A 26,804-nucleotide genomic window follows, 5' to 3' on the forward strand; every position below is an offset into this window, starting at 1 on the left:
GACTCTGGTCTTTGCATATGTGCTCAGGGGTTGGCTATCCCACAGGTCTCCTCTGACATCCTTTGGCTACCCGAGATCTCCATAATGGAGTAGGGTCTCATAAGCCCCTCTCCCATCTAATCATGTTTCCATAACTCCCTTTTTCATCATTTGGCTCTTTCCATTCCCTCCTTTACAGAAACAATTTTGGGGAAGGGCAGTGTTTTAATGGATAGCTGCAGCATTTTCATTAGCCCTATCCTGGTGGCAGTATACCAAAATACTGAGTACACAAATGTCAGTCAAATTCATAGATTAACCCAACATGCATCAAGAGAAAGCCAAAACACGCTTTTCACACAAGGTCCCTTGAGACCTGTATTTACAGGGAATTCTATGTGGTTTCTGGGGAATTTATAATAATTATCGAGACAGCCAAGCTGAAAAATGCACAGAGCCTCCCATTGATTTGATTTATCGAGTATTGTGTTGCTAATCTTTTGTTGCCTTCCTTTAAAATGATTCACAATTGTTCTTAAAACTGGACTCTCCAACATCATGTACTACAAACAAGAAAACATGCACATCTATTTGTTCATTCATTTATCCTCTGTCATCTTGTATCATTTGACTCTTGCTTTCACAGGGCAAGCAGATCTCTACCCTATTTCCTATTACATTTGACTCTTTCCCCTTACTCAATTACTGTGTTCCATAATCCCCTTGAGCTATCCACTTCATCTTTTCTCTCTTGAATATTTATTTGTATTATTCTCCTGTGTTCATGAAAAAAGAAAAAAAAAAACATGGATACATACTACAACTCTCTGAGCCTAACCTGTCCCTTTCACTATGTGCTCTGAGCACTTTCCTAATTTCACTCTGGCCAATGTTTTATGTGATAAAAATTGTTGATATCTCCATTTTTGAAGGAAGTGGGAAAGTTCTTGTACCGTGTGTGCATGTGTTTATTCATGAGAGAGAGTGTGTGTAAGACAACCTCACTCTGTAGTCCAGGTTGTGCTTGACCTTGAATTCTTCCTGCCGTTGGTTCCTAAGTGCTGGGATTGCAGACATTTTGCCACCATGTTAGATCCCTGCAGACCTAACCATTGCCTTCCCAATGCCTAGAACAGCAGCATCCAGAAAATACTCAATGTCTTTGCAGGAATGAATGGACAGACTTACAGGTAGATATTAAGCACCATCCTCCAGAAGAGGGAAGACATAAGACTCGGTTCTCAGTCCTCATCTTTGCAGAACCAGGGGTGGAAGTCGGGGGGGGGGGCTGGTAATAGGGTTAAATTAAAATGGGAAGGACTAAGAGAGAAAACTCACAGAATATGGAAGGGAACTTTTGCATACTGCCAGTGGGAAGTGAACCAGCTCAGCCACTATGGAAATAAATGTGGGAATTCATTAGACTATGTATAGATCTGATATCATTATGGTATAGGATGGCTCAATTATCCCACTCCTGGGTAATTCCTTAAAGATCTCTGGACAGTGTATATCACATACACTTGTGCATTCACACTTATTTGTAGCACTATTCATTCACCAAAGGTAATTTCTGGAATAAACTTAGGACACAAACAGGGGGACTGATGAGGAAAATGTTATCTATGCACAATCCATAATGTAATTGTATGTAGAATTGTATTAAGCCCCCATAGAGGATGAAACTTCTTCAGAAAAATGGGCACAAATCTAAACCAGTCTCAGAAAAGAAAGCAGTGTATGTTTCATTTCATTAAGTAAATCCTAGATTCTTTTTTGTATAGATGTATAAGACCATGCTTCTGTATATGGCATTTAACAAGAAGCAAAAGCATCCAAGGAACAAAGGGAACTAGTGGGAGCAAGGAAAGAGAAAGAAAGAGAAAGCAACATGTATGTGGGCATGGTCCATGGTCTGAATGCATTATATTCCTGTAGGGAAATATACTGAAACCATGCACCATGTACAGTGAGTATATGAGAGAGACGGGAGACAGGTGGACACAAGCACACGCACATGAACACACAAGTGGGGCTGGGAAAAGCTGATCAGCTGATCTGAGAATGGCCTTGCTGCCTAGCTGAAGATAGACACCTGAAGAAGATGAATTTGAGCTATTAAACAGCCCATACAACCAGAAGAGGGAAAGGCCGCATGCTCTGGTTTATTGCTGCAGGTCTAACCTTTCATAAGCGCTTACTTGGCAGCCCTATTGAGAGTGGTATTTGATTCTGGAGGCATCTTAAAGGAGCAACACCCGACCTTCCACTTCCCTCTTTTCATTTAGGCCATAAAATATATTGGCTTTGTGCATTACTGCCAAGGGAAGAAAAAAATGTCATGCATTAGTTCCAAATGAAATGACATTTAGTAAAGTGTACATTTAAGGTATTTTTTAAGGCTAGCTTTTTTGAGACTACAGAATAAGGTTCTCTTTCCATCACCCAAGGTATGGAATTACAAGTGACTTTTGTTTCTCTTAAACAGCCTGTCATATTATAGGGAAATTCTGTGTACACCTGAGTGTGGAAGCCAATACCCACCCTGTTGTCATTCCTTAGGTGCCATCTGCCTTGATTTTTGAGACAGGACCTCTGGTTGGTTTGGAGCTCATCAAGTATTTTAAGCTAGGTGGCGAACAAGGCTGAAAAATTCAGCCTTTGCCTCTGTAACACTGGGATTACATGACCATCCTGCCATGCACAGCTTTTAAATGTGAAAATATTTGTTATGAGACTTGAACTCATATCCTTACTCTTGTGAATCAAGTACTTTACCAGATGAACTGTCTTCATAGCTCCACAGGAAAAAAATAAGAGCCTCATTTGGTCTTGCAATAACTTCATGATCCCCCCAGAGCACTCTCCCATACTGTTGGGACATTTTATGACCAGCACAGTTGTAATAAGGACACAGTTGGGATTTAGCCACATTGGTAGGCTTGGATCTTGACCCATAAGAAGGGAAGAAAGAACAAATCATGTAATTTTACTCGATGCTCAAAACAGAGGAGGAGAGGTCCCCAGCACCTACTCATAAAAGTAAAGATGCAAGTAATTGACTCTCCTAGCTACAGTAAGGAATGGTTGGTGGGTGTAGAGCTTCATGGGTAATGGTTGAGTGTGGTAGAGGCGACTTATAGAGGGCTGATGAAGGGAAATGGAATTTTGTTGCCAAGATATGGGTAGAATAAAGGAATCTTTGGAGCATGTTTTAAACAAAGCAAACCAAACCAAACTGCTTACTCAAGAGAAATTTTGAGCTGTCTCCCTTTACACCCACAGTTCTTTTCCTTTAGTAGCTCTTCTAAAAGGCAGTTGATTTTTACATGACTATGGTTGAATTCTGCCTTTGATAGGTTCTTTTTTTCAGGTGTTTTTTTTTTCTTTCTTTATTTTACATATCAACCCCAGTTCCCTCTCCCTCCCTATCTCCCATACCCTCCTTTCCCCCTCTAATCTCATCCCCACCCCACCCCCACTGCACAGGGAGGGTGATGCCTTATGGCAGGGATCATCAAAATCTGTCAAGTCATTTGGAGTAGGGTGTAGGACCTACCCCTTGTCTCTAAGGGAGTATCCCTCCATGGGGAATGTGTTCCCAAAGTCCTTTCGTGCACCAGGGATAAGTCTTGCTTCTACTGTCAGAGGTCCCTTAGTCTGCCCAGGCCTCCTATCTGAGACCCATGTTCAGGGGGACTGAGTGAGTATATGCTGGTTTCCTAGTTATCAGTTTGGGGGTCCATGAGCTCCCCAATATTCAGGTTAGCTGTCTCTGTGGGTTTCTGTAGCCTGGTCTTGTCCCCATTTTCTTATTACTCTTCCCTCTTTACATCTGGATTCCAGTTCAGCTCAGTGTTTAGCTGTAGGTGTCTGCTTCTGTTTCCATCAACTACTAGATGAGGGCTCTATGATGGTAGATAAGTTAGTTATAAATCACATTATCAGGGAATGGCATTTAAGGTAGCCTTTCCACTGTTTCTCAGATTGTTAGTTGGGGTCACCCTTGAAGGTTTCTAAACATATCTCTAGAGTCAATTTTCTCTTCAAACCTATAATATGTCCCTCTATTATGTTATCTCTCTCTTTTTTTCCACTCTTGTCTATTTGCCCCCTGACTCAATTTTCCTGGTCCCATATGTTCTCCTCTCCTCCCCTCCTCTTTCCCCTAACTCCCTCTCCACTTACTGCCTCCACACACCCAATATGCTCAGGAGATCTTGTTCCTTTCCCCTTCTGTGAGAGAAGACATTGTATGAATCTCTTAGGTTCCTCCTATATACTAGTTTCTCTAGCAGTATGTATTATAGTGTGGTGATCCTTTGCTCTATGTCTAAAATCCATATATGAGTGAGTACATACCATGCTCCTCTTTTTGTGACTGGGTTACCTCATCCAGGATGGTTTATTCAAGTTCCATCCATTTGCTTTTGAATTTCAATATTCCATTGTTTTTGTCCGCTGAGTAGTATTCCATTGTGTAAATGTGCCACATCTTCTTTAACCATTCTTCAGTTGAGGGGCATCTAGGTTGCTTCCAGGTTCTTGCTATTACAAATAATGCTGATATAAAAGTAGTTGAACAGATGTCTTTTTTGCATGGATGTGGATCATTTGGGTATATGCCTAAGAGTGGAATTGTCAGGTCCTGTGGTAGACTGATTCCCATTTTCCTGAGGAACCGCAATACTGATCTCCAAAATGACTGTATAAGTTTGCACTCCCCCCCCCCAGAAGTAGATGAGTGTTCCCCTTTCTCCACATCCTCTCCACCATAAACTGTCATTGGTGTTTCTAATTTAAGTTCTATAACAAGAACATTGTGATATAGTTTTGCATAGCATGGCATAGGCCAGAATCTGCCTGGCTGACCTTTGATATTTTTAAAGGATAGAACATAAAGTTTCTAGTCCTGTTATATGCTGTTGTATTTAATTAGTACAGAAAAAAGCCAGCTTTAGTGCTGCAAATTTTTACAAAACACACCTATGCTTTTAAAGCCCTGATATGAAAATATTGTCTGATTATAAATGTGCCACTTGTCACAGAGGATAATTTGAGAACTTTACACTAGCATTAAGAAAAAGTATTATAAGCCCTTTCAGAACTACCCATTTAATTTTATGGTCTAAATTTAGAATATGTGGTCTAATTTTTTGTATAAAGTATTAGGTTTGGGTCTGAGTCCCTTAGTGTATGAATGTGTGTTTGCTTGTCTGTACACATTCAATTATTCTAACATCATGTATTTGGGGTGTATCACTTTTTTAGTTTCTTTTACTAGAGACAGTATGCCTAGAGTAGTATAATTTGTTTTTGAGACTATTACTCTAAGGATTATCATACATACGTCTCTCTCAGTCTACAGAGAATCCGTATTTTACTATTTCATGTGAATGTAGGAACTTTAACACCCACCTCAATTAGATTGATTATGACTATTATTCACTGTTTATATACAACCATTAACATGTTTGCTAATTTTATCTCACTGCTGATGGGGGAATATAGGCACTTTTCATTCTGTCTCCACACGGCCTTCTTTCTGTGTTTAGCTGACAGGATAGATAAGCTGAACATTGAAGAGCTAAACATTAAATAGCTCACCAAACACTTTATTTCTTAAATTGAAATCATTAAACATATCTCAGTGACCTTAAAAGGAGCAGACTCGGGTTTCATTTTAATTTAAAAACTGTTTCTTTATGAGTTTGTATATGCTATGGTTTAGTTAGTGTATGCTACCTGGGTGCAAGTGTCTAAAGAAGCCAGAAGATGGTGTTGCATCCTGTAGAGCTCCAGTTGCAGACAGTTGTGAGGCACTTGACATGGGTATTGGGAACATTTCTGGGATCCTCTGTAAGAGCAGCAAGCACACTTAACCATGAACTATCTCCAGCCCCTAGACTTGTGTTTCTATTTATATTTGTGAGCAACTTTACTAAATCTCATCTTCCTAAACTTTTGTTTCACATTTCCTTTGCTCTTTGAAACCTTATTCCTTGGAACAACTGTTTGAGAGTATGTCTGTTGGCAATGAAACATTTTTGTTACTTTTATATTTTATCTGTGGCTTTTGCTTATATTTCTGAAGATGGAATACAGGGCCCCCCCCCCCACATGATAGGCAAGAGTTCTACCAGTGAGCCATGTCCCAGCACTGTCATTGAATCCAAGCTCTGAATAAGAAGAAATTTCAGCAGTTAAAGAAGTGGTCATTTTCTGTAGTTTCCTTGGATTTATCTTTACTTTGGAAGTTTTAAAAAGATTTTAAAAAGTCATTTGAATGTGCATGATGGCATTGTGTTTGTGTGTGTGTGTGTGTTTACATGAATACAGGTGCCCACTGAGGCCAGAGGAGAACACTGGATTTGGTTGAGCTGGAGTTACAGGCAGTTCTGAACCATTAGAGATGTCCTAGGAACTCCTGTTCTCCAGGACAGCAAGCTCTGTTAGACATTACAACCGCTTGTTTTTATTTGTGCCACTTGTTTAAGTGAAAGTCCTGTATTCATGTGGATTATTGTTGCCTTATACATATAAATAAATCATTATTCTATGTTTGTTTCAAAGGCTTCTGATGAATTCCTAGCAACTTGCGTGTGTGCATGTGTGCTTGTGGTGTGTGTGTGTGTGTGTGTTGCGAGAAAGAGAAACATAGTGATATATACACAGAGATGTGTGCATATGTATGTGTGTGGTGTGTGAGAGTGAGAGAGAAAGAGAGAGGAAGAAGATATGCGCATGAGATGAGAGAAGGAGGAGAAGGAAGGGGAGGGGAGTGAGAGAGAGGAAAGAAGGGTGAGTGTGTGTTTGTGTGGGTGTATGGATATGAGTGTAGGTGTGTGTATGTGCTCCTGCTCACCCTCATGCAGAGGCCAGAGATATCATTCCCTTTAGGCAGGATCTTTCCCTGAATCTGGAGCTAGCCTTGTACCCCTGAGGCCCCAGACATCATCCTGTCCCCCCTCAGTGATAGCGCTGGGGTGATATGCACACACAAAGGTTATCTGGGTGCTAGAGTCTGAGCTCAAGTTTTCATGAGTGTGAAGCAAGGATTGGTTTCCATTGTAATTGAGAGGGGGAAAGAGAGAGACAGAGAATCGGGGGGGGGGGGTTCCTGCACAGTATCTTCTGATAATGATTCCCCTCCACCAACTCCTCTCAGACACTCCCCACTTATCCATCCATCCATCCACCCATCCATCCGAATCCATACCCTTTCTTCCTCTATCATTAAAATGTGACAGGCATCTAAGAAGATAATAAGATAAGTTAAAATAAAAAACAAGAAAACCAGAATAGGATAAAATAAACAGAAAAAAGAGAGTTCAAGAAAAAGCTCAAGAAACACATACAGATGCCAAGAAACACACATTTGCACACACAGAAAATCCATAACAACAAAACTGGAAACTGTAACACACAAGCAACAGATCTGTAAGAGAGAAAAAAATGCCCAAAACAAAACAGAAAATCTCAAAGCCTAAACAAAGCATTGTGAGACAAAGCACTCCCAAAATACCATGAAGTTAATTTTGTGTTAGCTGTCTACTGCCTGGCATGAGGCCTGCTCTTAGGTGCAGTTTGGATACCCACTGAGACATCATGGAGAACACTAAATTTTCTTGTGAGTGGTTATCAGTGGAGATAGGTTCTGGGTTAGAGACGGGGACATATCTACTTCCTCTCAAAGCCATGAGACCACTTCTGGCTTAGATCTGTACAGAAGCTGGGCAAGCTGCCACAGTCCTGTGTGTTTTATATGTAGACTCTTACCCACTGAGACGTTTCTCCTGTCCCTCTTCCAGCAATTTTTCATTGCATTGTTTTTGTGGATTTCTTTGAGTTTACCTCTTTGGAACTTAAAAATCTTCTTGAACTTGTGGGTTTATATCTTTCCTCACTTATGAGGACATTCAACTGTTGTATCATTCATTTTTTTTTTTCTCCTCGAAGTAGACACAGTATATTTGTTACTTTTCTGTTGCTCTAATAAAATAACCTGACAAAAGCAATTTCAAGAAGAAAGAGTTGATTTGGGCTTACAGTTCCAGAAGGAACAGCATGACCCAGATAACCATTTCATCCACACACTGGAAACAGAGAGAAAGAACAGGGGATGGGACCAGGCTGGAAAGCCTACAAGTCTTCCTCTGTTACATGCTTCTTCCAGCCAGTCTTCATTTTTCAAAGGTTCCATAGCCTTCCCAAACAGGGCCACCTGGAAACAAAGTGTTCAAACACATGAGTCTACTGAGGAAATTTCCTATTCAAACTACAAAGGAAAGCAAGGACAGGAAGTGTAGCCTACCTCCTAGAAGCACCGACTTTCATGTCATGAAGATGGACTCCTTTTTTCTATGTATTGGGCACCCCTTGTTCCCCATGGTTCAGAAGCAACCCAGTCTGGGATTGCTCTGAAGAAGACTGTAATGTGAGGGGATGATGGGGAAAGAGGAAAGAAAAGAGGAAGGGAAGACTCCTACTTTCTGGGATCAAAATTCTTCAAGATAAACCTAGGGAACATCTCCTAGGATATGTATCCATCAGTACTCATTGCTGAGGTCTTTTGGGACTTGTCTGATTGTCCCTGTTCATTCATTACTGAGCTCTTGGCTCTCTTGGTTGGAGATGATTTCAGATTCTCAGAGGATGCATGTCTTTCCTCAGTGTGTTATTTCCTATTCTCTGTTTGCTATTAAGTGGGAAGATCACATCCATAGAGCAGTCAGCCAATTTTATTACCCACTCTTCTGCCCTCCTACACCATGCATCTATTCTGCCTGTGGATTTCCCCCTTTCTTAAAGGTTTCCAGAGATATATTGATCTAATCTAAAGAGCTCATTTCAAGTATAGTTCATTGTGAGATTTTTCTACTTAATTATCTGGCCACAACCCTTAACTTTTTAATAATCTGGAAAAATCTCTTCTAGATCTTTTTTAAATAAGGAATTTTTTCTTTTAAAAATAAGGAAAAATCCTTATTTCTTCTTCTTAAATGATCAGTTAAATTATATTTTGGTAGAAAATAGAAACTATAACAATTGTGCATTTTTGTAGCTTTGTCTCTTCTATATTGAAGTGGGGTTTTGGTTCATCTCCTGTACCCATTTTTCACAACTGTGATTCTAAGTCATGTATGTTATGTTATTGTTCAGCATCTGTGATATATGCTTAATTTTCCCATTGTCATACATAATATTATTTGTATATTTATCTATCAAAAATAATATCATGGTTAATTAATACCTATATATAAATTACCTCCTTTCTGTCATTTTTCTTTTTTATTGTACCAAGAGTTGAACCCAGGGACAGGACATGAGAGTCAAGTTTTTTATCACTCAGTTACATCTGTTGGTAGAATGCTTGCCTAATACTAATGTACAAAGCCTAGATTTGATCCTCAGCACCAAAGAACCTGAGCTTGATGGTACACAGCTGTGTTGTCAGTCCTAGGAGGTAGATGTAGGAAGATCAAGAGTTGAGAATCATCCTTGTCTACACAGGTAGTTCAAGGCTAGTCTGGAATATGTGATACTCTGTCTGCCAATAACAATAACAATGACAAAAAAGGAAGCACAATCAAAAGAGATCTTCCCAGGGGTAAATTTCCAGGTGAAAGGGCCTACAATAGCACCCCATCTAGAGACTTCAGGCTCGAGTATACCCTAAGCAAACATCCTTATTTTTGTTTTTACTTTAGAAAAAGTAAAACTTTCACTACAAAACACATAAAATATACATCAAGGGTTGGTTGCTAAAGCTCTCGTCCTTCAGTAAAGTTCCAAGAAACTCCCAGTACCCTGTCAAGTGCTGGGAGTTAAGATATTTTACAGTGGTTTAAAAATAAAAAGACAATGTATCCTGTCAATAATGCACAACTTAATTTAAATTTGACCATTTGCATTGCATGTTCATCCATCAATCTTCCTCTCTTAAAGGACCATTTCAACCAGTTTCCTTTCTCTCTCTGGCCTCTGTGTAATCACCTAAATCCAAATACCTCGCTGGTCATCCCATTCATGCATTCTGTTTTGCCTATTTGGATAACAAATCATGTGGGCACTCTAATAAAGCCTTCTTGGATGGTAAGAACAGCATCCAAGAACTGGTCAGGTAGTTTTTGTTTGGCAGAGGGGCTACTAATACTTCATCTTTGGAGTGGATATATATATATATATATATATATATATATATATATATATATATGATCAGGCTTTCTTTCTTTGCTATAAGTCCTGGCCTCTGAGTCCTCCGCCATGCAATCTAACTACCATCCCCATTCTCATACAGTCCTTCTTACTGTCATCCCCATATAATCTGTTTTTTTACCCACCATCCTGTCCTTACTACCATGCCCATACAGTCCTTTTTACTGCTATCCCTGTACAGTCTGTGTAACTACCATCCCCATACATTCCATCTTACTGTCATCTGATTAGGCTAGATCAATAAGCCCTGTCTCTTATCCAAGTATCTCAGGAGACTGAGGTAAAATGATCATTTTTGTGCGGTGTAATGTGTTCAAGGCTAGGCTGGACCATTCAAAATAACAAACAATGAGAATTTAGAAGGTACAGCTCATAGGGGAAACCCTTGCTTAGCATATGTGAAATACTGAGTCCAAACATCAGTACCACACACAAACAAAAGTAATTAAGAAATAACTAAGTAATTAAATGGAATCTATTTTCCATGGCATGCAGATAATATTGGCAGCACTTGACTTTGGGGAAGATACTGCATTGATTATTGTATTGTCAAACACAATCTAATATAGCAGGACTAGAAAAATATATGCACAAAGAAGGAAACCCATACTTTTTAGACTGCCCCAATCTCTCCTGCATCTTTGAACAATCCCCTTAAAGATACTTCACAATGTACAATGTAGAAAGATAGTAAAGAATCCACTGTCTAAACCTAGAGAAAAGGTAATTATTACTGTGAATTTTGGGTCTTAGTTGAGACTTCCATCAAAAGTAACTGTTCTCCCCTCTTCTTTCCTTATGCATATGTATATGTGATATGCTTAGATGTGTTTGAGTCAGCATACTTGCATATGTCAATGCACATGTGTGCTTATGTGTTCACACATATTTAGGCATACCTTCTGTGGATATGTTTGAATATGTCTGTGAATGTCCAAGGTTGGTGTCCAGAATCTTCCACCATATTCATTTAAAAAATTTATTATAATATAGGTTTTATAGTGTGTGCACATACACATATCCATATGTCAGCATTCTGTGACACGCCTGTAAATCACTTATCAGGGTTGCTCTTTTGCTCTCATGATGTAACTTTTGGGAACTGAGGTCAGGTCCCCAGGCTTGAAGGCAATTGGCTTTACCCACTGAGCCATCTCACCTCAATACACACAACCAGCATTTATATGGGTTGCATGGGTCCTGTTGAGCCACTCCGCAGCCCTGTGTTTTTATGCTGCTGTCTCTATAGAACCTTCTGACATTCTTCCCCTTTTCTCTTTTCTGCAGGTTTTGAGGCAACAGATGAATTGTGAAAGAGAGCAGCTGAGGGTAGGTGCAACCTGCTAGTAACAGGCTTCCTGCTTCCTATTTCTGTGTGATAAGCAAAAATGCCCTTGTCTCTTTGGAGACCTAGAGACTAAATAACAGGCTTCATCTCAAGACAGGCAGAGCTGGCAATATTTATCCCAGCTAATTTCATATTGATTGAGGTGGTAAATACAGTAGATCTTCTTTTGAAGTGCCATTATAGTATATATGGATTTTTTGATTTAGGTTCGGCGATAAATACTTCTGTTGTGGAATTTGTTTGACATCATTGGACTCTTTTTTTGTACAACGTGAGGTCTAAGTGATCACAAAGCCCAGGAGTACTCCTTGCTGCCTTGCCAGTGTGAGTTCCCAGCTGTTTGCTGAGTGCTAAAATGCACTTTTGCTATGGACTGGGATTAGTGAGCCACACCTACATCAATGCTTTATTTTAAAAGGAGAATTTGAATTATCCATAGACCTCGGATCTTGGTGTCATTTGTGTACAAGGGAGATGAAGCCAGAATGCTAAACTTTGTAATTTATTCTATTACTTAAAAGCAAGTCCTGAGATTCAAGTGTATCAGTTGCATGAAAGATTTCCTCAGGAAAGAAGATTTTTTTTCCGCAGTGGAACCAATCCGCCTTCACTATGTCTTGGTTGGACATCCTTATTTGCATGAGCTTTTGTGGAATTTTATGAAATACCTGCATTCCTTACCTCTGTGCTCCATTTGCTTTTGAAGCATGCTCATATTTGGGAACAGAGTTTAAGGTTATAATTGACCACTCTTTGATGTCACTGCTGGAGTCCTATCATTCTCACTGGACCATGTGGCTTAACTTTGTATTTTTAGATGGCTATGAAAACTAATGGAATCTGTGACTTTTCAAAACATAGCAGTGCTTGAGGCAGAGGCTTGGGGACCATGGTACCCCGAAGTGTTTGAGTAAATAATGCAGTAAATAATTTAATGGTTTTGTACACTGCTAGTTACATCTAAGGCCCACTGCTGAGTTGTAATCTCCAGGTGACAAGGATTCCTAGCATTCTTTATAGTTTCTGATTGCATTTGTTGTCTGGTTTGTTAAATCCTATATCAAACAATGAATCCCCCTGTATGAAGCTGAGATGGTGACCTGAGCTTTCTTTTCTGGTTATGCTTTTGTTTTGTAGACTGTCTCACCCAGGCCTCTGTTAATATTTCACCTAGATCCACAAATCTTCTACCATTAGTGCAATTCCTGCATGACACAGATGCCAAGATATTGGTTGGCTGAGGATGTAGTTCATTGGTAGTTCACTGATCTGGCATGCATGAAGCACTGCTTGATTTATCTAGGTATGGTGTCACATACCTATGATTCTAGCACTCGGGGGAGAGGTGGGAAGGTCAGAAATTGAAGGTCTTCCTTGGCTACAAAGGGATACAAGTAAGTTTTGAGGCTTCTGTGCCCCCCCCCAGACACTGTCACCAATGTTTTAAATGACTTTTGTTGTAAGCTTTACTGAACACTCCTACTGCTTTCTCTCTGTGACCTGAATGAGTGGTTTATCCTAGTAAATAATGTATTGGAATTTCAGATTTCCCTCTCCTGTTTGGATGAGGAAAAATGGCCAGAAGTAGGTCAGTGCTAGATAAAGAGCAATGGATGCTTATGTCTCCAGGAGGCTTTGACATAGTCCCCAGAATTCAGATAGCACTGAGCTCTCTATTGCAAATGATGTTGCCTTAGAGGATTAAGGGTACAGAAGACAAAGAAATGCTTGTCTGAAGTTTGAGGGGTTGATGATTTGATGAGGGCATTGTCTACAGGGTGTAGTATAGAAGCCAGGAGGGTTCTTTGTCAGGTGGTAAAGCTGGGTACTCCATATGATGGATTATTTATTTGAGATCCATGTGCAGTGCCAGGAACCCACCCCCAGTCCCAGCCTGCCTCTGCCATCACAAATGGTTGCTTTATTTGAGGTAATTCTTTGCATCCTGGTTTTAGAATCTTAAACTAATTTGTGTTTTAAATGAATGAATACCACTTTGCAATTAATAAAATGAACATTTATTCAGCTCAATTTTGACATGGAAGAGATGCATTGGCATTTTCTCTTTCCATTTGACTCAGGTATCTATTTCCCCCAGGAACCTCCTTCATGTTATAGCACACTGTTAGATACCGCGTTGCCTCCCTTATGAGTATGGTGGGTTCCAGTATGAGAATGCATGTATGTGAAAGCCAGGAAACAACTTTGTCTTCATTCCTCAGGAATCATATATCTCGGTTTTTTTGTTTGTTTATTTGTTTTGTTTTGTTTTTTAATCACTGGTTTGATGCTTAGCAAGTAGGCTAGGCTGGCAGACCAGCAAGTTCTAGGGACCCTCTGATTTCTGCTTGCTGAGCACTGGGATTACAAATCTGCTACCATACCCTGCTCTTTGAATCTGTATTCTGGGGATCAAGCTTGGGCCCTCATGCCTACAAGTCTTATGGGTTAGGATATCTTCTTATTCCTTGCATTCATTTTAAGTCAGCATCTCCACTTGTGGCTCAGGTTAGCTCCAAACTCCTGATGTATCCAAGGCAGTCCTCAAACATCAGCAGTCCTACTTACTGCCTCTACACCAGTGGTGCTGGAACTTACAGGCAGGTGTCACCACACCGTGCTATCAATTTTGGCAGCCCAGTCTTACTTGTGGACATGTTCTTCTATTGCCCATTTATACTGTCTGCCCATCTAAATCAATTTTGGCTGGTGAAATTCAGCATAGATCTACTGTATCCTATTTCTTTCCTCCTTCCCTTCCTCTTCCCCTCTGTCTCATTCTTCTTCCTCCTCTTCATTCATCCTCATCTCCTTTCCCTTCCTCCTTTTCTTTCCCCTTCTCCTGTTCCTCTTTTTCTCCTCAATTTTCTGTTCCATCTTCCTCCTCTTCCTTTCCCATTTTCTTCCCCCCTCCCTTCTCTTCTCTATTTCCTTTTCCCCTCTTCTCCCTCTCCCACTTTCCTTCCTTTTTAGTGATCATGCAAATCAAACCACTCTCAACTCTTTTTTTTATGAACATTGAACCATCTAGGCCTCTGAGTCAGCCTCTACCTTTATGTTGAGGAGTTAGATATTATAGGAGAAAGGAAACATTAGGTACCAAGTACAGTAGACTTACTTTCTCAATAATGGAGATGAGAGATGAGCAAAGGATCCTAGCAAGTATTGCCACACTGAACTAAGCCATTGTATTTTTTAGCCTGTGGAACGCTCACCCTGTGGGATAACATTTTCACAGAGCCAAACACTAAGTCTCTCAGAAAGGGTGAAACATTTAGAGGAAAAGTTATTTCATTTTAAATTCTTTCTCAATCTTTTTTATGTCAATGAGGAAGTCATAGTTTAAACTAAGAGTTTCAACACAGCTGTAACACTTTCTAAGCTTTCTTTATAACAGAGAGGGAGTGTGCCTCAGGCTTTAAGCCTGCAGCAGCCTGAGCATCTATGCTGACTTCAAAAGCATTGTTTGCAAAATATAGCAGTCAAGAATTAGGGGCCTATGGCTAGGCCCAGTGCAATGACTTCTAAACTTTGCAAGGTTTGTGCACTTGTGCAATTATGCATAGTTTTAAAATCCTTTGTATTTTCAGTTCCTCATGTTTATTGGAGACAATGATTGTGCCTATTTCATAAGATCTGTCTGTGAATGTGTGTATATGTATACATGCACAGGTGTGCCTGTGTGTTAATTACTTTTCTCTATGACTGAGTGCTTGGCAGGAATCAACTTAAGGAAGAGTTAATTTGGCTGATGATTCAGGGGACGTAGTCCTTTGTATCAGGTAAATCATGGTGGCTGAGCCTATTGTGTGACCTGCTGTTATATCAGGAGTATCAAAAAAGCAGTGGCACTGACCTACAGCTCTCAAGCCCTGCCTTCCAGAAATCCACATCTTGGAACTAGGCTCAATTTATTAAAGTTTCCACTCCTCTGTGGACAGCATCCACAGCTGGGGGTCAAATATAAAAGCACAAGAGCCTTTGAGGGATGTTTCACAGCATGAATGTATGTGTGCAAAGGTTAAACAATGAATTCAATGGGGTGTTTAGCACAAGTGATTGCATAGGAAACATTTTTAATCATTGTTAAATTTCAGTAGTTATTTCCCCCCACCATAGATGTTAGTTGCAGTTACAAATATTGGTTTTCTGTTTGCAGTGGCAATGCCAGGTTTCCTTGGTAAATGCATGCATTTGGGTTAAAAATGAGTTGCTTTCAAGGTAAATATGAGTTACACACTGTTACTGATTGCTCGGAGTCATGACAAAACTGGTGGTAGTTGAATGCAAATGGCTGAAGTTTTAGAAACATGGAAATCAGAGTGCCAGCCTTCTGAGAGATGTAGTGCAGCCTATCTACATTATCAATATTTAATTTGCCAGTTAGAAGCAAATTTCTCAGTCCTGCATGATACAAGAGTGATGTGGCTTGCAGAAATGCAAATTGCTAATGATCTTCTTGGCTTAAACCCATTGCCTTCATCCAGGCATCAGAGAATGAATCTTCTAGACTGCCTGGAATTGAGCTATCAGAATGAGTCTCTCACCTCACCCTCCCTCTTTCAACATCCATGCATCCCTCACTTATTCTTAGGGGAGCAGAGAAGGAACTATAAACCCCCATGACTCCTTCCAGATTTATATTTTCTTGACTGTAGTTTCTGAGTAGCTCATTGTGGGAAAGCCTGCCTCTATCCAGTTATTTATTCAGGAAATATTTTTGAGAGTGAACCAGATGCCAGTCACTGTCTGCATAGTGGAGATGTAATGCTGTAATAAAACCAATACATTCCTCATACTCTGATACCTTGCAGGCTAGCAGGAAAAGACACGCATTTGTCAAATAACTCCCTCCAAGTCCCTGGGAAACTGGCAAATATCATATAAGTCTGTGCTACACAGAGAGACACAGATGGAAGACTTTTAGCTTACTGGTCTCCACTTACGAAAGTTAGGAGATGAATGGGTAAGACACTGCCCCATACCTTTAGAATCATGTTGGTGGGGGCCATGGTGTCCCAAGCTGTTTCTGCTGTGCATGAGTTTACCTTTCTTTTTACCCACTGTGGTGTCTGCTTGCCAACAGTCAGTTGTATGTGTTCCCAGAGCTGCCTCTGCCAGCTGCGCTTGTTATTGTAATTACATTATTTAGTGCAATATTATGTAAACTGATGAAAAATGAGTGCAGTAAGAAAAAGAGCTGTTTCTACGAAAACGAAGTTAAACACTTTGGAAACACTCTATGAAAGCAAGCCTCAAAAATTAGTTCAATTAGCTATGGGCCAGAGGATGGGAGAATATTAGTAGGGGGTGGGGTGAGAGGCAGAAGTCTCTAGATAGGCTGCAGTCAGAATGTCTCTGAGATGTGACTTCCTGTTTAGATTCTACATTAAGCAAAAACAGAAAGTGATGCAGTGGCCTGAGGAAATAACTCCACAGCAAAGCACTGGATTTGCAAGTGTGAGGCTCTGAGCTGGATCTCACTGGGAAAAATAGCCTGGAGTAAGAGTTGGACACTTGTAATTCTAATGCTAAAGAAGTATCCAAGGAGCTTAGTGACCAGAGAGTGTAGCCCGATTACTGAACTCCAAGCTCATGAGGTATTTGTCTCAAAGGAAGTACATAGCTTCACTGAGGATTATTACTCCTGATGTTGTCTTTAAGCTCTACATGGATGTATTCATGCATATATGCATGTGTACACACATCCACATGTGCACATACTCACACATGTGCTCATACACCAACACACATATATAAAAGAAGAAATTATGCAAAGCTTGTGGGTCACACAGATTGGGAGTGGCACGTAATTAAAAGGCTAGGGTGTGGTTATGGTAGCCTATAGCCTATTGCAGGCCATAGGACCACCATGGCAACTATACAACAATGTCATTGTATAGGAAATCAGTAATATATGAGAAGAATGTTTGAGGTTGTGTTTCAATAAAACTTTATTTATAACAATAAACCAGGAACTATAGTTGGCTGACCCCTGTTGAGAAAGAACTGTCCTTGAGGTTTATAGATGAAGCCTATTGAAGGTTTTCCATCTATAAAGAAATCCTGCAAAGAAAAGGCCTTAGGTTTATATGTAAATCTACAAATTGAATATACATTACTAAGTTTATAAGTCTTTAAAGGGGTATGAAAGTTTCTTTAAAAAGGAGTTCCTTCCTTTAAAAAAATTTTTAGTGAGCTATCTTCTCCCAAAACTGTGCTTGCTTTTATGTTGCAGCCCCAATAACTCAATATTTCATCAGTCTCTAAGAGAAGGGCAAATTGATCCCAGATGACTTTGGATTTTCCAGGCAGCACTTTGTGAGACTCCAAAAGGAGTGTAACACAATTGCCATATACATATATGTGTGTGTGTGTGTGTGTGTGTGTGTGGTGTGTGTGTGTGTGTGTGCTTGCTTGCTTTTACCTAAAATCATAAAGTGTTAATTGGCACACATTATTATTTTCATCATATATGCATACATTTAATTTATTTATGACTCTGCCTTTGTATAATGATTCTTTATGAGCATGGACATACTCACCAAGGCATGTGTGTGAGTTTAGAGGAAAACTTGGGGAATCAGTTCTCTGCTTCCACCATGGGCTCTGGGGATCAATCTTGGGGCATCAGGCTTGAGATTCTTAATCTATCCAGATGTGCTTTGGCAAGGTTTAATTGCTTGTTTCTGACTCCTGTGCTCTATATTAAAAGGATTGGCAGAAGCCAGACTTGAGTGACTAGCTGGGACAGATGCAGAAATCAGGAGCAGTAGGGGATTTGCAGCAAGGACACAGAGGGCACAAACCTGAAATCTGTATTGTTTACACCCCTAACTCTAAAAAGACACTGGATGTACACACATATGCGCGCATGTGTACGTACACACACACACACACACACACACACACACACACACACACAGCAGATATCTTCTTGCTTCAGTATTATCCAACTAATGGTCCCATCTTCATAGTTTTCTCCATGCAGAGAGGGTTTGATCTATATAATGAGCTTTCTCCCTCCAAAAACTGCATACATTCCATGCAGCTGCAGCAGGTCATCTCCAAAGGCAAGTTTCCTACTGAGACTAGGTATCCATAAACATGTAAAGATGTCTAAAAATTGCTGTCCTCACAAAGTCTTGCCCTCTGACACTTCCTTTCACACCTCATGTGCTCCCTGACTTTGGCTACAGCATTAACTGAGTATCACAGAAAAACGATCAAGAAATCCAGGAGATGGTGACAGATTTTTAATAAATTCTCTATCTTCATTGTGAACTTGGAATAAACAGATTCATGGGCAGGCAGCTTCCTTCATCGTTGGTGGCCAATCCTGTGACCAACATGTGTTCATTAGTGTCTGCTTCTTTGAGACTTTGTGGCCATTTCAACATTGTTAGCCTGGAAAACTGCGAAGTAATGCCTCTCTTCTTACCCATTACTCTTTTCTACCCATTCTCCCAGTCCTCATATAACTTCTTGGGGGCAAATCTGCCATGTTCCTTATTTCATTATTAAATCCTTATCAAAAACTCCCCCCCAAAAAAAAACTGCTAACAATGCTGGCATTTCACATTGGTGTGCATCTCTTCATTTCATTGACTGATACTTCAGAGAAAACCTACCTTCTCTTCTGTTTCTCAGCGGTCTGAATACCATTCCCTTGGAAAAAAGATCCTCTCCAGGACAAAGGATGAGAGGGCAGCTATAGCTGTCCCTACTTTGAGGAGAAGAAATGAGCCACTAGGTTTCAATGGAATTGATGAGAACAGGCATGGTAATTAACAGCCACCCAGGTCCTCACTTTGCTTGGGTGCGGCATGTGCCCCATCATCCAATAGTGTACTTGGTAGCCTAGGGCCTTAACTGGCTTAGAGCTTCACATGCACTCCACTTTAAACAAAGAAATAACTTACTTATTCTTAGCCTCTTAATGACTCCCCTTTAGGGTAAATTTCCATTAAGTCATGTCCTAGAGCATATCTGGGGATGGGATGTAGGGAAAGGAATAAATCCAGTCAGAACCAGTTTGAAGTACATAGCAGTAAGACAAGTTATGTCATATAGTCAACTTTTAGGGGAGAAATACCTATTTACTACCAAATGCCTATGTCTAACTGGATGTACATATGATTAAAACCAAATGAATTATGGAAAAGTATATGCACAGTGGGGAGAGGGTTACATTATCCAAGTCTGTTCATCCAAACCAAGAACTACCCATGATAGCCCTTAGCAACCAATTCCTCCTTCTCCTGGACCCCATAAAGAGAAACCCTAAAGAGAAAGTAAGCATGGGTCCTTATTTAAGTTCCCCAGTGCCCTCATGCAGGTGTGGGATCTGTTCTATCATCTTCCTCCTGAATAAACTCTCCTTACTCTTTTGCAATCTGTGTGTGCTTTTTCAATCCCCAGAGAACTTGAGAGCAGAATGACCAATCTTGATAACACAAAAATGAAGGGAAGTCACAGTTTTTCCTGATTGTTTTGGAAGACCCTACTGTGGCCTTAAAAAACACTGGGGCAGCGGAGATCCTTATATTTCTTTATGACAAGGGATCACCTTTATTTAGGCTCTGTTTGTATATATGTAAGTAATGTGTACTTCAAGCACAATAGCCAGGATAATTTTTTTTGATTGCTGTGATGAAAAGCAACTTACAGGAGCGTTTATTTTATCTCACAAATTCAGGAAAGTTGAAACAGCATGGACCTAAAACAGCTTGTCATACCAGGAGGAGAATCAAATCAATAAATCTGTTTTCATACTCTCATACAGTCAAGGACCCAAACCCAGAAACTGGGTCCTACAAATGGAATGGCTATTTCCACATTAATGAACATAATCAAGATGATACCCATAATACATGCCTATTGGCAAACTTAACCTAGAAACTCCTCCATTGAAACGTGCTACCCAAGTGATTCTAGATTGTGGAAATTCTGATAAGTAAAGCTCCTCTACCCTGGGGTAGCCAGCACCATATTGTCCATTCAGAGTCACTCCAACTCCCCATTATGTACAATCTTAGAAGTAAGGCAAATTAAGAGTCTATCTCTAGCTGATGAATGGAGATATGACAAACGTTGACCAATTGGAAAAGCTCCAGGGACATTGGATTAAGTGTAATGATACAAAACAGGAAAGAAAAATTGGGATTGAAAATAAAGAGTGGATTCATTTTTATGGTGATACCCTTGTACAGCAAAGCAAAGACAGACTCTCAGGGCTACATCCTAGATCCTCCATGATTCCTGTCTTTATGTCTTTAGGCCTGGTTATCCAGCTATCCATCCCTTGAGCTACCATATATCCTTTGAGTGATCTCTTTTTCTGCTGAAGTTAGTCAGAACCCATTCGTTTCTTCCTGTGATCAAAGAATCCCCACTGATACACCAGGGAGACATGCAAAGATGGAGAATTGCAGAGCTGAGAGTTTGGGGAAAGGTTTGTCAGAAGCTGACTCTTCATCATATCCTGCAATGCTTCCCTGATGCCTCTGAGCATTGCCAGTGCTTTGTGGTGTTGGCAGAAGAGAGGGTGGAACTATCATTGATGCACAGGGCAGGGAGATATGTCTATACTGACCCACTTCCATCGCAAAAAGCTTTCAGCTCACAGTCCAGGCAGTAATTTGTCAAAACTTGCAAACTCTACAGTGGGGTGGTGCAAGTGTTTCTGAGTCCTGGAAGCTGGGGAACCAGGGTTGATTTCAGGGCCTTTGGGGCACTTTTGTTCTGTCCTTTTATACAAGTCCAATAATGTATCTGGGTACCGTAACTACCCAGTTCTTTATGGATAATGGATGGAATATATGAGATCATTATATGCCACTCTAAAAAGTTGGTATTTCTTAGATAACCACCACTGAATAATACTTAGAATGTTTGTAAAATGTGCCATTTACTCTGAGCCTGACTCTGATTTGGGGGACTAAGTAAGAATGGTCCAAAAGAACATCGATTCCTAACCTGCTTCTGAGGTGGCATATTGAGCATGAGAATTGAGAATATTGATTTTTAAACTTAGCAGGTGAAATATTTTGATGTTTTAGCATCACTCTGTAGATATTGGATTTTCATGCTTCTGTGGGCTGAGCTGTGTCTTCTTGGGTTAGTTACTCTTATGTCATTGTGACCTAAATACTTGATACACACAACTTAAAAAGTGAAGGGTTTGTTTTTTGTTCATTTTAAAGGAGGAATTTCAGCACATGGTGGAGGGGGAGGATGGCACAGAAGATTAGTTCCTTATTGTACAAGTATGCAGTGGCAATTCTTCACATAGTGATAGACCAATAATCAGAGACTATGGCCTTAACCAACTAGTGACCTATGTTTACAGCCAGGTCCCACTCCCTAAAGCTTCCACAGCCTTCAAAGCAGCATAACTAACTGAGCACTGAAAGTTTGGAACATGAGGTTGTCATGGCATTCCAGTTTTAACAACAGCACTTCCTGAAAGTCACATGGTAAAGTCTAAATCTCAAATGTTCCAAAATAGTATGGTATTTGGAGACAAGAGTCTACAGAAGTAACTATGATAAAGTGAGGCCATATGGGTTTGACCCAGTCCAGTATGACTGGTGTCTTTACAGGAAGATGATTAGGGGACACAGAGATAGAGAGAAAGAGAGAGACAGAGACAGAGACAGAGAGAAAGAAACATAGAGGAGAAATCACCACGATTTGAGAACATAGGGAGAGAATCCTGAAAAACCAGTCCTTTATCTCCATTCATCCTTCCTATCTCCATAACTATGAGGAAATAATTTCTTCTGTTCATATCCCAGTCGTCTTGGGTATTTCCTCATGGTGGCTATAGGAAATCTATCTTTGGTCTTTTAGAGGTAATAAACTGAAAATAAAAAATAAATAAGACCAAAAAAAAAAAAAAAACCCAAGAACTTTATTGTTTGTTATTCTGTGAACTGGTATAACATCTACTTTATTACCCCACTGCCAAGAATTTTAAAACAATTATGGATAATAGTTCCTGTGTCTGTTCACTTGCCTTAATCTTGAAAGGAAAAAAGAAAAAAAAAAGTATGCAATCTTAAAGGCAGAAATTAGTGTGTTGGCCTAGCATTTGACCCCAACATCTAACAGTGCATAATGGCTTAGTATATTGATGGAGGACAGAAGATGAAGGGGATATTTATGTGAGTGATAGGCCTCCATTACTGGGAGGCACATTCTACATGGAGGCTCATGTATAGCCATTTCTAAATGAGAAAGCAAGTGATATTTGGAAGCCCATGTCCTTATATTTCATATTCAAGTGCTTGTTTCCAATGTGAGGATTTTGTACCTATCCAGCTGTCTTATACCAGAGGTAGATTTTGCCCAGAGGTCATCTAAAGCATAATATGAGGTACCCAGGCCATTTTCTTTCATCACTTTCCCATGATGTCTTGAGCTCTACTTTTGGCCTGAAGAGACCACAGGCATCTTCTTTCAGCATCATTTTTGTACAACTGTCTGATTCCTATCCCTCATACAGCTTTAGATATGTACATGTTCCATGGTCCTACTTCTGGGGCAGAGTTATTGCACATCTAAGACCTGATCCTTCTTTAAGGTTTTTGTCAATCAACAGACTAGGGCTTTGGTAATAAATCTATTGGAAAATGCTCACCTTGTAAACAGTAGGACTCATTTCGTCTCCAAGATCCTTATTTTAAAAATGCCATGTGTGATGGTTCTTACTTATAAGCTCAGTAATATTGAGGTAGGGACTTTCAGGCCTTTGTTACTCAACAGCAAGTCACTGTAGCTTACTTGGCAAGCTCAAGACTAGACAGAGACCTTGTCTCAAAAGAAAAAAAAACAAAGAAAAATGCAGATATGCAGATAGCACAGTTGGCCTCTGCCCCATATAGGCATGTGCCATCACATCTAAACATACCAGCACATCCACATCCACATACACAAACACAATGTACACAAAACTTCACAAAAATTTGACAGAAATCTTCCACATTCACATGTGGTTTATTGTCTTGTCATATATGTACATCATGATATGATTTAATTGAACTAATTGATGTTACCTTATGGGATTGCTATCCTTGGTAGTAACGTTAAACATCTACTCTCTTTTAGGACAGCAAAACCTGGTTCTCAGCACTAATCAGCACTCTGTGTAACTGGAATGTTGTGGCATTATGCAGCACCTCCCCCACTTCCTCTGAAAGCTCCATTCTCCTCTCTGCTTGTGTGAATTTGACTTCTTCAGATCCCACCCAGAGGTGGATCCAGGGCAGGCAGGTTCTCTGAAGCATGGAGGAAGGGAAGCAGACAGGTGCATAGAAATCATGCAATGTTTGTCTTTCTGTGCGTGGTCCTGCCCTTTGTGTTTTCTCCTACATGTGCCTGAGAGATGTTCTACACCCAGGGAATAATAAACAAATATCCTTATACAATTAAAGTAGCACAGTTCACTGGTGAGAGGCAGGGGCAATGACATTACTAAAATATTCCTGAGTTATTAAAACACTTGGCCTGAGAACACTAAAGCCTGTGGTCATTAGGTACAAATACCAGACTAAACATTTTACACATTAATAAGATTTTCTTTATTCTGAAATTATAGAGGAGTAAAGTTAGTGATGTATTAATTACAAGAAACCTGCCTAGTTGTAGAGTTTGGGGTTGATGCCAAGTCTGCTTATTCATTTTAGAATTTGTTTTCAGTTATAGGACATGGCTCAGCATTCCCTAGAATACCCAAGTAAGAGGTCAGTGTGGACCCTCATGGAGGAGATGATTGGAGATAGTCAAGGCTGCTGTGAGATGAAGAAGGGAAAGAGATCAGGTGCTTAAACTTTCCTTCTGGGGTTAATCCTAGAACTGAGGCCAGGTCTTCGCATATCCCAACTATCTTCAAGCTATGACAGCTAGAAATATCTGGCCTGCTTAATTAGGTAGTTAAGAAGCTATGAGAATGTGCTGATGAGTTTCTGTTGTTTTGGGTCCTTGGGTTAATTTCTATGACAGTCACCTCCTGGATCCTATCTTATAAAGAGAAGGGTTTTTGTTTCTTTAAAATGCAGAGATTTTTCTACAATGTTAGCTTAGGTCTTAGAGGTCTATGGATTCTATTTTAAGAACTATCTACATCAAGACCACTCTACTAAGTGGGAAAGTAGTTGAAATAGTTTTTCTTTGCATACTAGATGCTTTATATAGAAAAGGAATTACAAAGTGAAGACTTGGCACAAGAACTTGGGTAGTGTGGCATGAAATCTGGCTTCTGAGATAACGAGTCAAAAAATCTTTGCACTTCCAGCCAGTCACTGACTTTGAATCCAGGTTATTTGTCCGTCTGTCTGTCTGTCTGTCTGTCTCTCTGTCTGTCTGTCTAGATATGTATCAGAACCACACAGAGAATTATATATACAAAGTGGATAGTTCCACTACTGCAAAGATATATGGCAATGCCTTTCCTGCCTCCAGTAAATAATGAGAAACCATGGCAACAGGAAATATCTGTTATGATTTAACAAGAGAAGTTGAGGCATCAGAGGGGAGCATGGCCAATGGTGGATGTGGATGCCTCCTTTGTTAACCCTTCATTTTACCTGCCTGCTATCAAAGGCCTGTTATCAAATCAGCAGGCCATCTTGAAAATATAAAGCAGTGCTAGACCTGTGCCATGTAACTATATTCCCAGTCATTGGGCTCACTGAAGCAGGGGGATCATAAGTTCAAAGACAGCCTATGAAACATAGAAAAACTATGTCTCAAAATGTAAAGTAAAATTTGCTGAGGATGTAATCAGGGCACTGTACTACAGGGCTCTGTAATCACTACACAGCTTTTGATGAGATAGAACCCCATTCATATACAATGAAAACAGCTATATTGGATGCATTTATATTTGTCGTGGCATCATTTCTCACTTATAGGCTTCTTTTAAAAGTATGGGAGCTCTCTTGGATAGAAAACCTGAGGACATGATTTCTAAAACTCTGTCTGCCTCTGATACAGCTATGTAAACATAGATAAATGCATACTCAAGAGTTCTCTGCCAATAACAACATTGAGATTTAAATTTTCTGGCAATCCTTTTACTGTTATTTTCAGTGGCCTTGCAACCTTAATCATGATTGCATGTATGTTTTGACAACTTCACACCAAAGGCGCATATATATATATATATATATATATATATGTCTAAATTAAATATCCAGCTCTTTTCAAGTTAGCTGAGTTAACATTTATGTGGCTCTGATTAACCTGGCTGTGTTCATTTGCTCCTACATATTCTACTGCCGAGCCATCTCCCTTTGCATAAACTGACTTGGGAGTGTAGCCCTAGGAAATATAATTTTCTAAATAGCTAAGAGCATCGTGCCCAGTGTGTTTCTTTGAAACTGAATGTGTAAGATTCAGCCTCCTGCCTTGCTCAGTTCTCAAGTGGTGCAGAGTGCAAATTGGAACCAGACTATCACACGCTGCACTGGTGGACAAAAGCAGAGCTGATGAAGTAAGGGATGTGGGGGAGGGGGCAGAGGAGGTGGGAGTGATGGCTATGAAGAAATGGGTTGGGCCCAGTTTAGAATTTGGAAAGCTTTGAGTACAGACAAGTTTATCCACAGAAGCATGTTGTCATGCTGCCCTCTGGCTACATCTAGCAATAAGAGAAATGACTCTTAAAAAACAGTGTAATTCCTTTTGAGCACATTTTCCCCAAAGCATGAGGAACAAGGGTTCCATCTGTTGAAGATGGATATTCTGGGTGCATCACATGCCAGCCATCTATGCTGCTCTTTTGTTTTGAGAAACATTGAGATTTTGGACTTATACAGTCATTAGGTTACTCTGAAAGATTTCAATGAGTATCAATATAAGTGTGCATCCTAATGTCATTTCTGTTGCTGTATATAGTCTTACAAAAAGCAACTTAGGAAAGAAAGAATTTACTTGGCTTACAGTTCCATGTTGCAGCCCATCACTAAGGGTAAGTCAATGCAAGAACTCAAAACAGTCATATCATATCCATAGTCAAAAGCATAGAAAAAATAGATCCTTGTTTGGTAGCTTGTCAATTAAATGTCTTTGCTTGTATATGGTCCAAGGCTCAGCCTATAGCATGGCGCTGCCTGCAGTGGAATGGATCAATTAACAACAAAGACAATACCCCATACATATGTCCACAGGCCAATTTGATCCACACCACTTAGGATTTATTCTCAGATGTTTCTTGTTTGTACCAACCAGGCAATTAAAACTAATCATTACAGCATGG

General features: G+C 40.0%; 1 protein-coding gene across 13 annotated transcripts in view; it reads left to right on the top strand.

Moving 5' to 3' along the window:
* Positions 1-26,804, top strand: part of Rbfox1 (RNA binding fox-1 homolog 1) — a 1,049,790-nt gene that overhangs the window by 454,732 nt on the left and 568,254 nt on the right. For all 13 annotated transcript variants that reach the window (XM_051181369.1, XM_051181375.1, XM_051181367.1 and 10 more), the window contains one exon: positions 11,485-11,526. In XM_051181369.1, coding sequence (XP_051037326.1) covers positions 11,485-11,526 — 42 coding nt within the window. The remainder of the gene's footprint in view (positions 1-11,484; positions 11,527-26,804) is intronic.

Source organism: Phodopus roborovskii, unplaced genomic scaffold (genome assembly GCF_943737965.1).
Source record: "Phodopus roborovskii unplaced genomic scaffold, PHOROB, whole genome shotgun sequence".
Taxonomy (NCBI): Eukaryota; Metazoa; Chordata; class Mammalia; order Rodentia; family Cricetidae; genus Phodopus; species Phodopus roborovskii.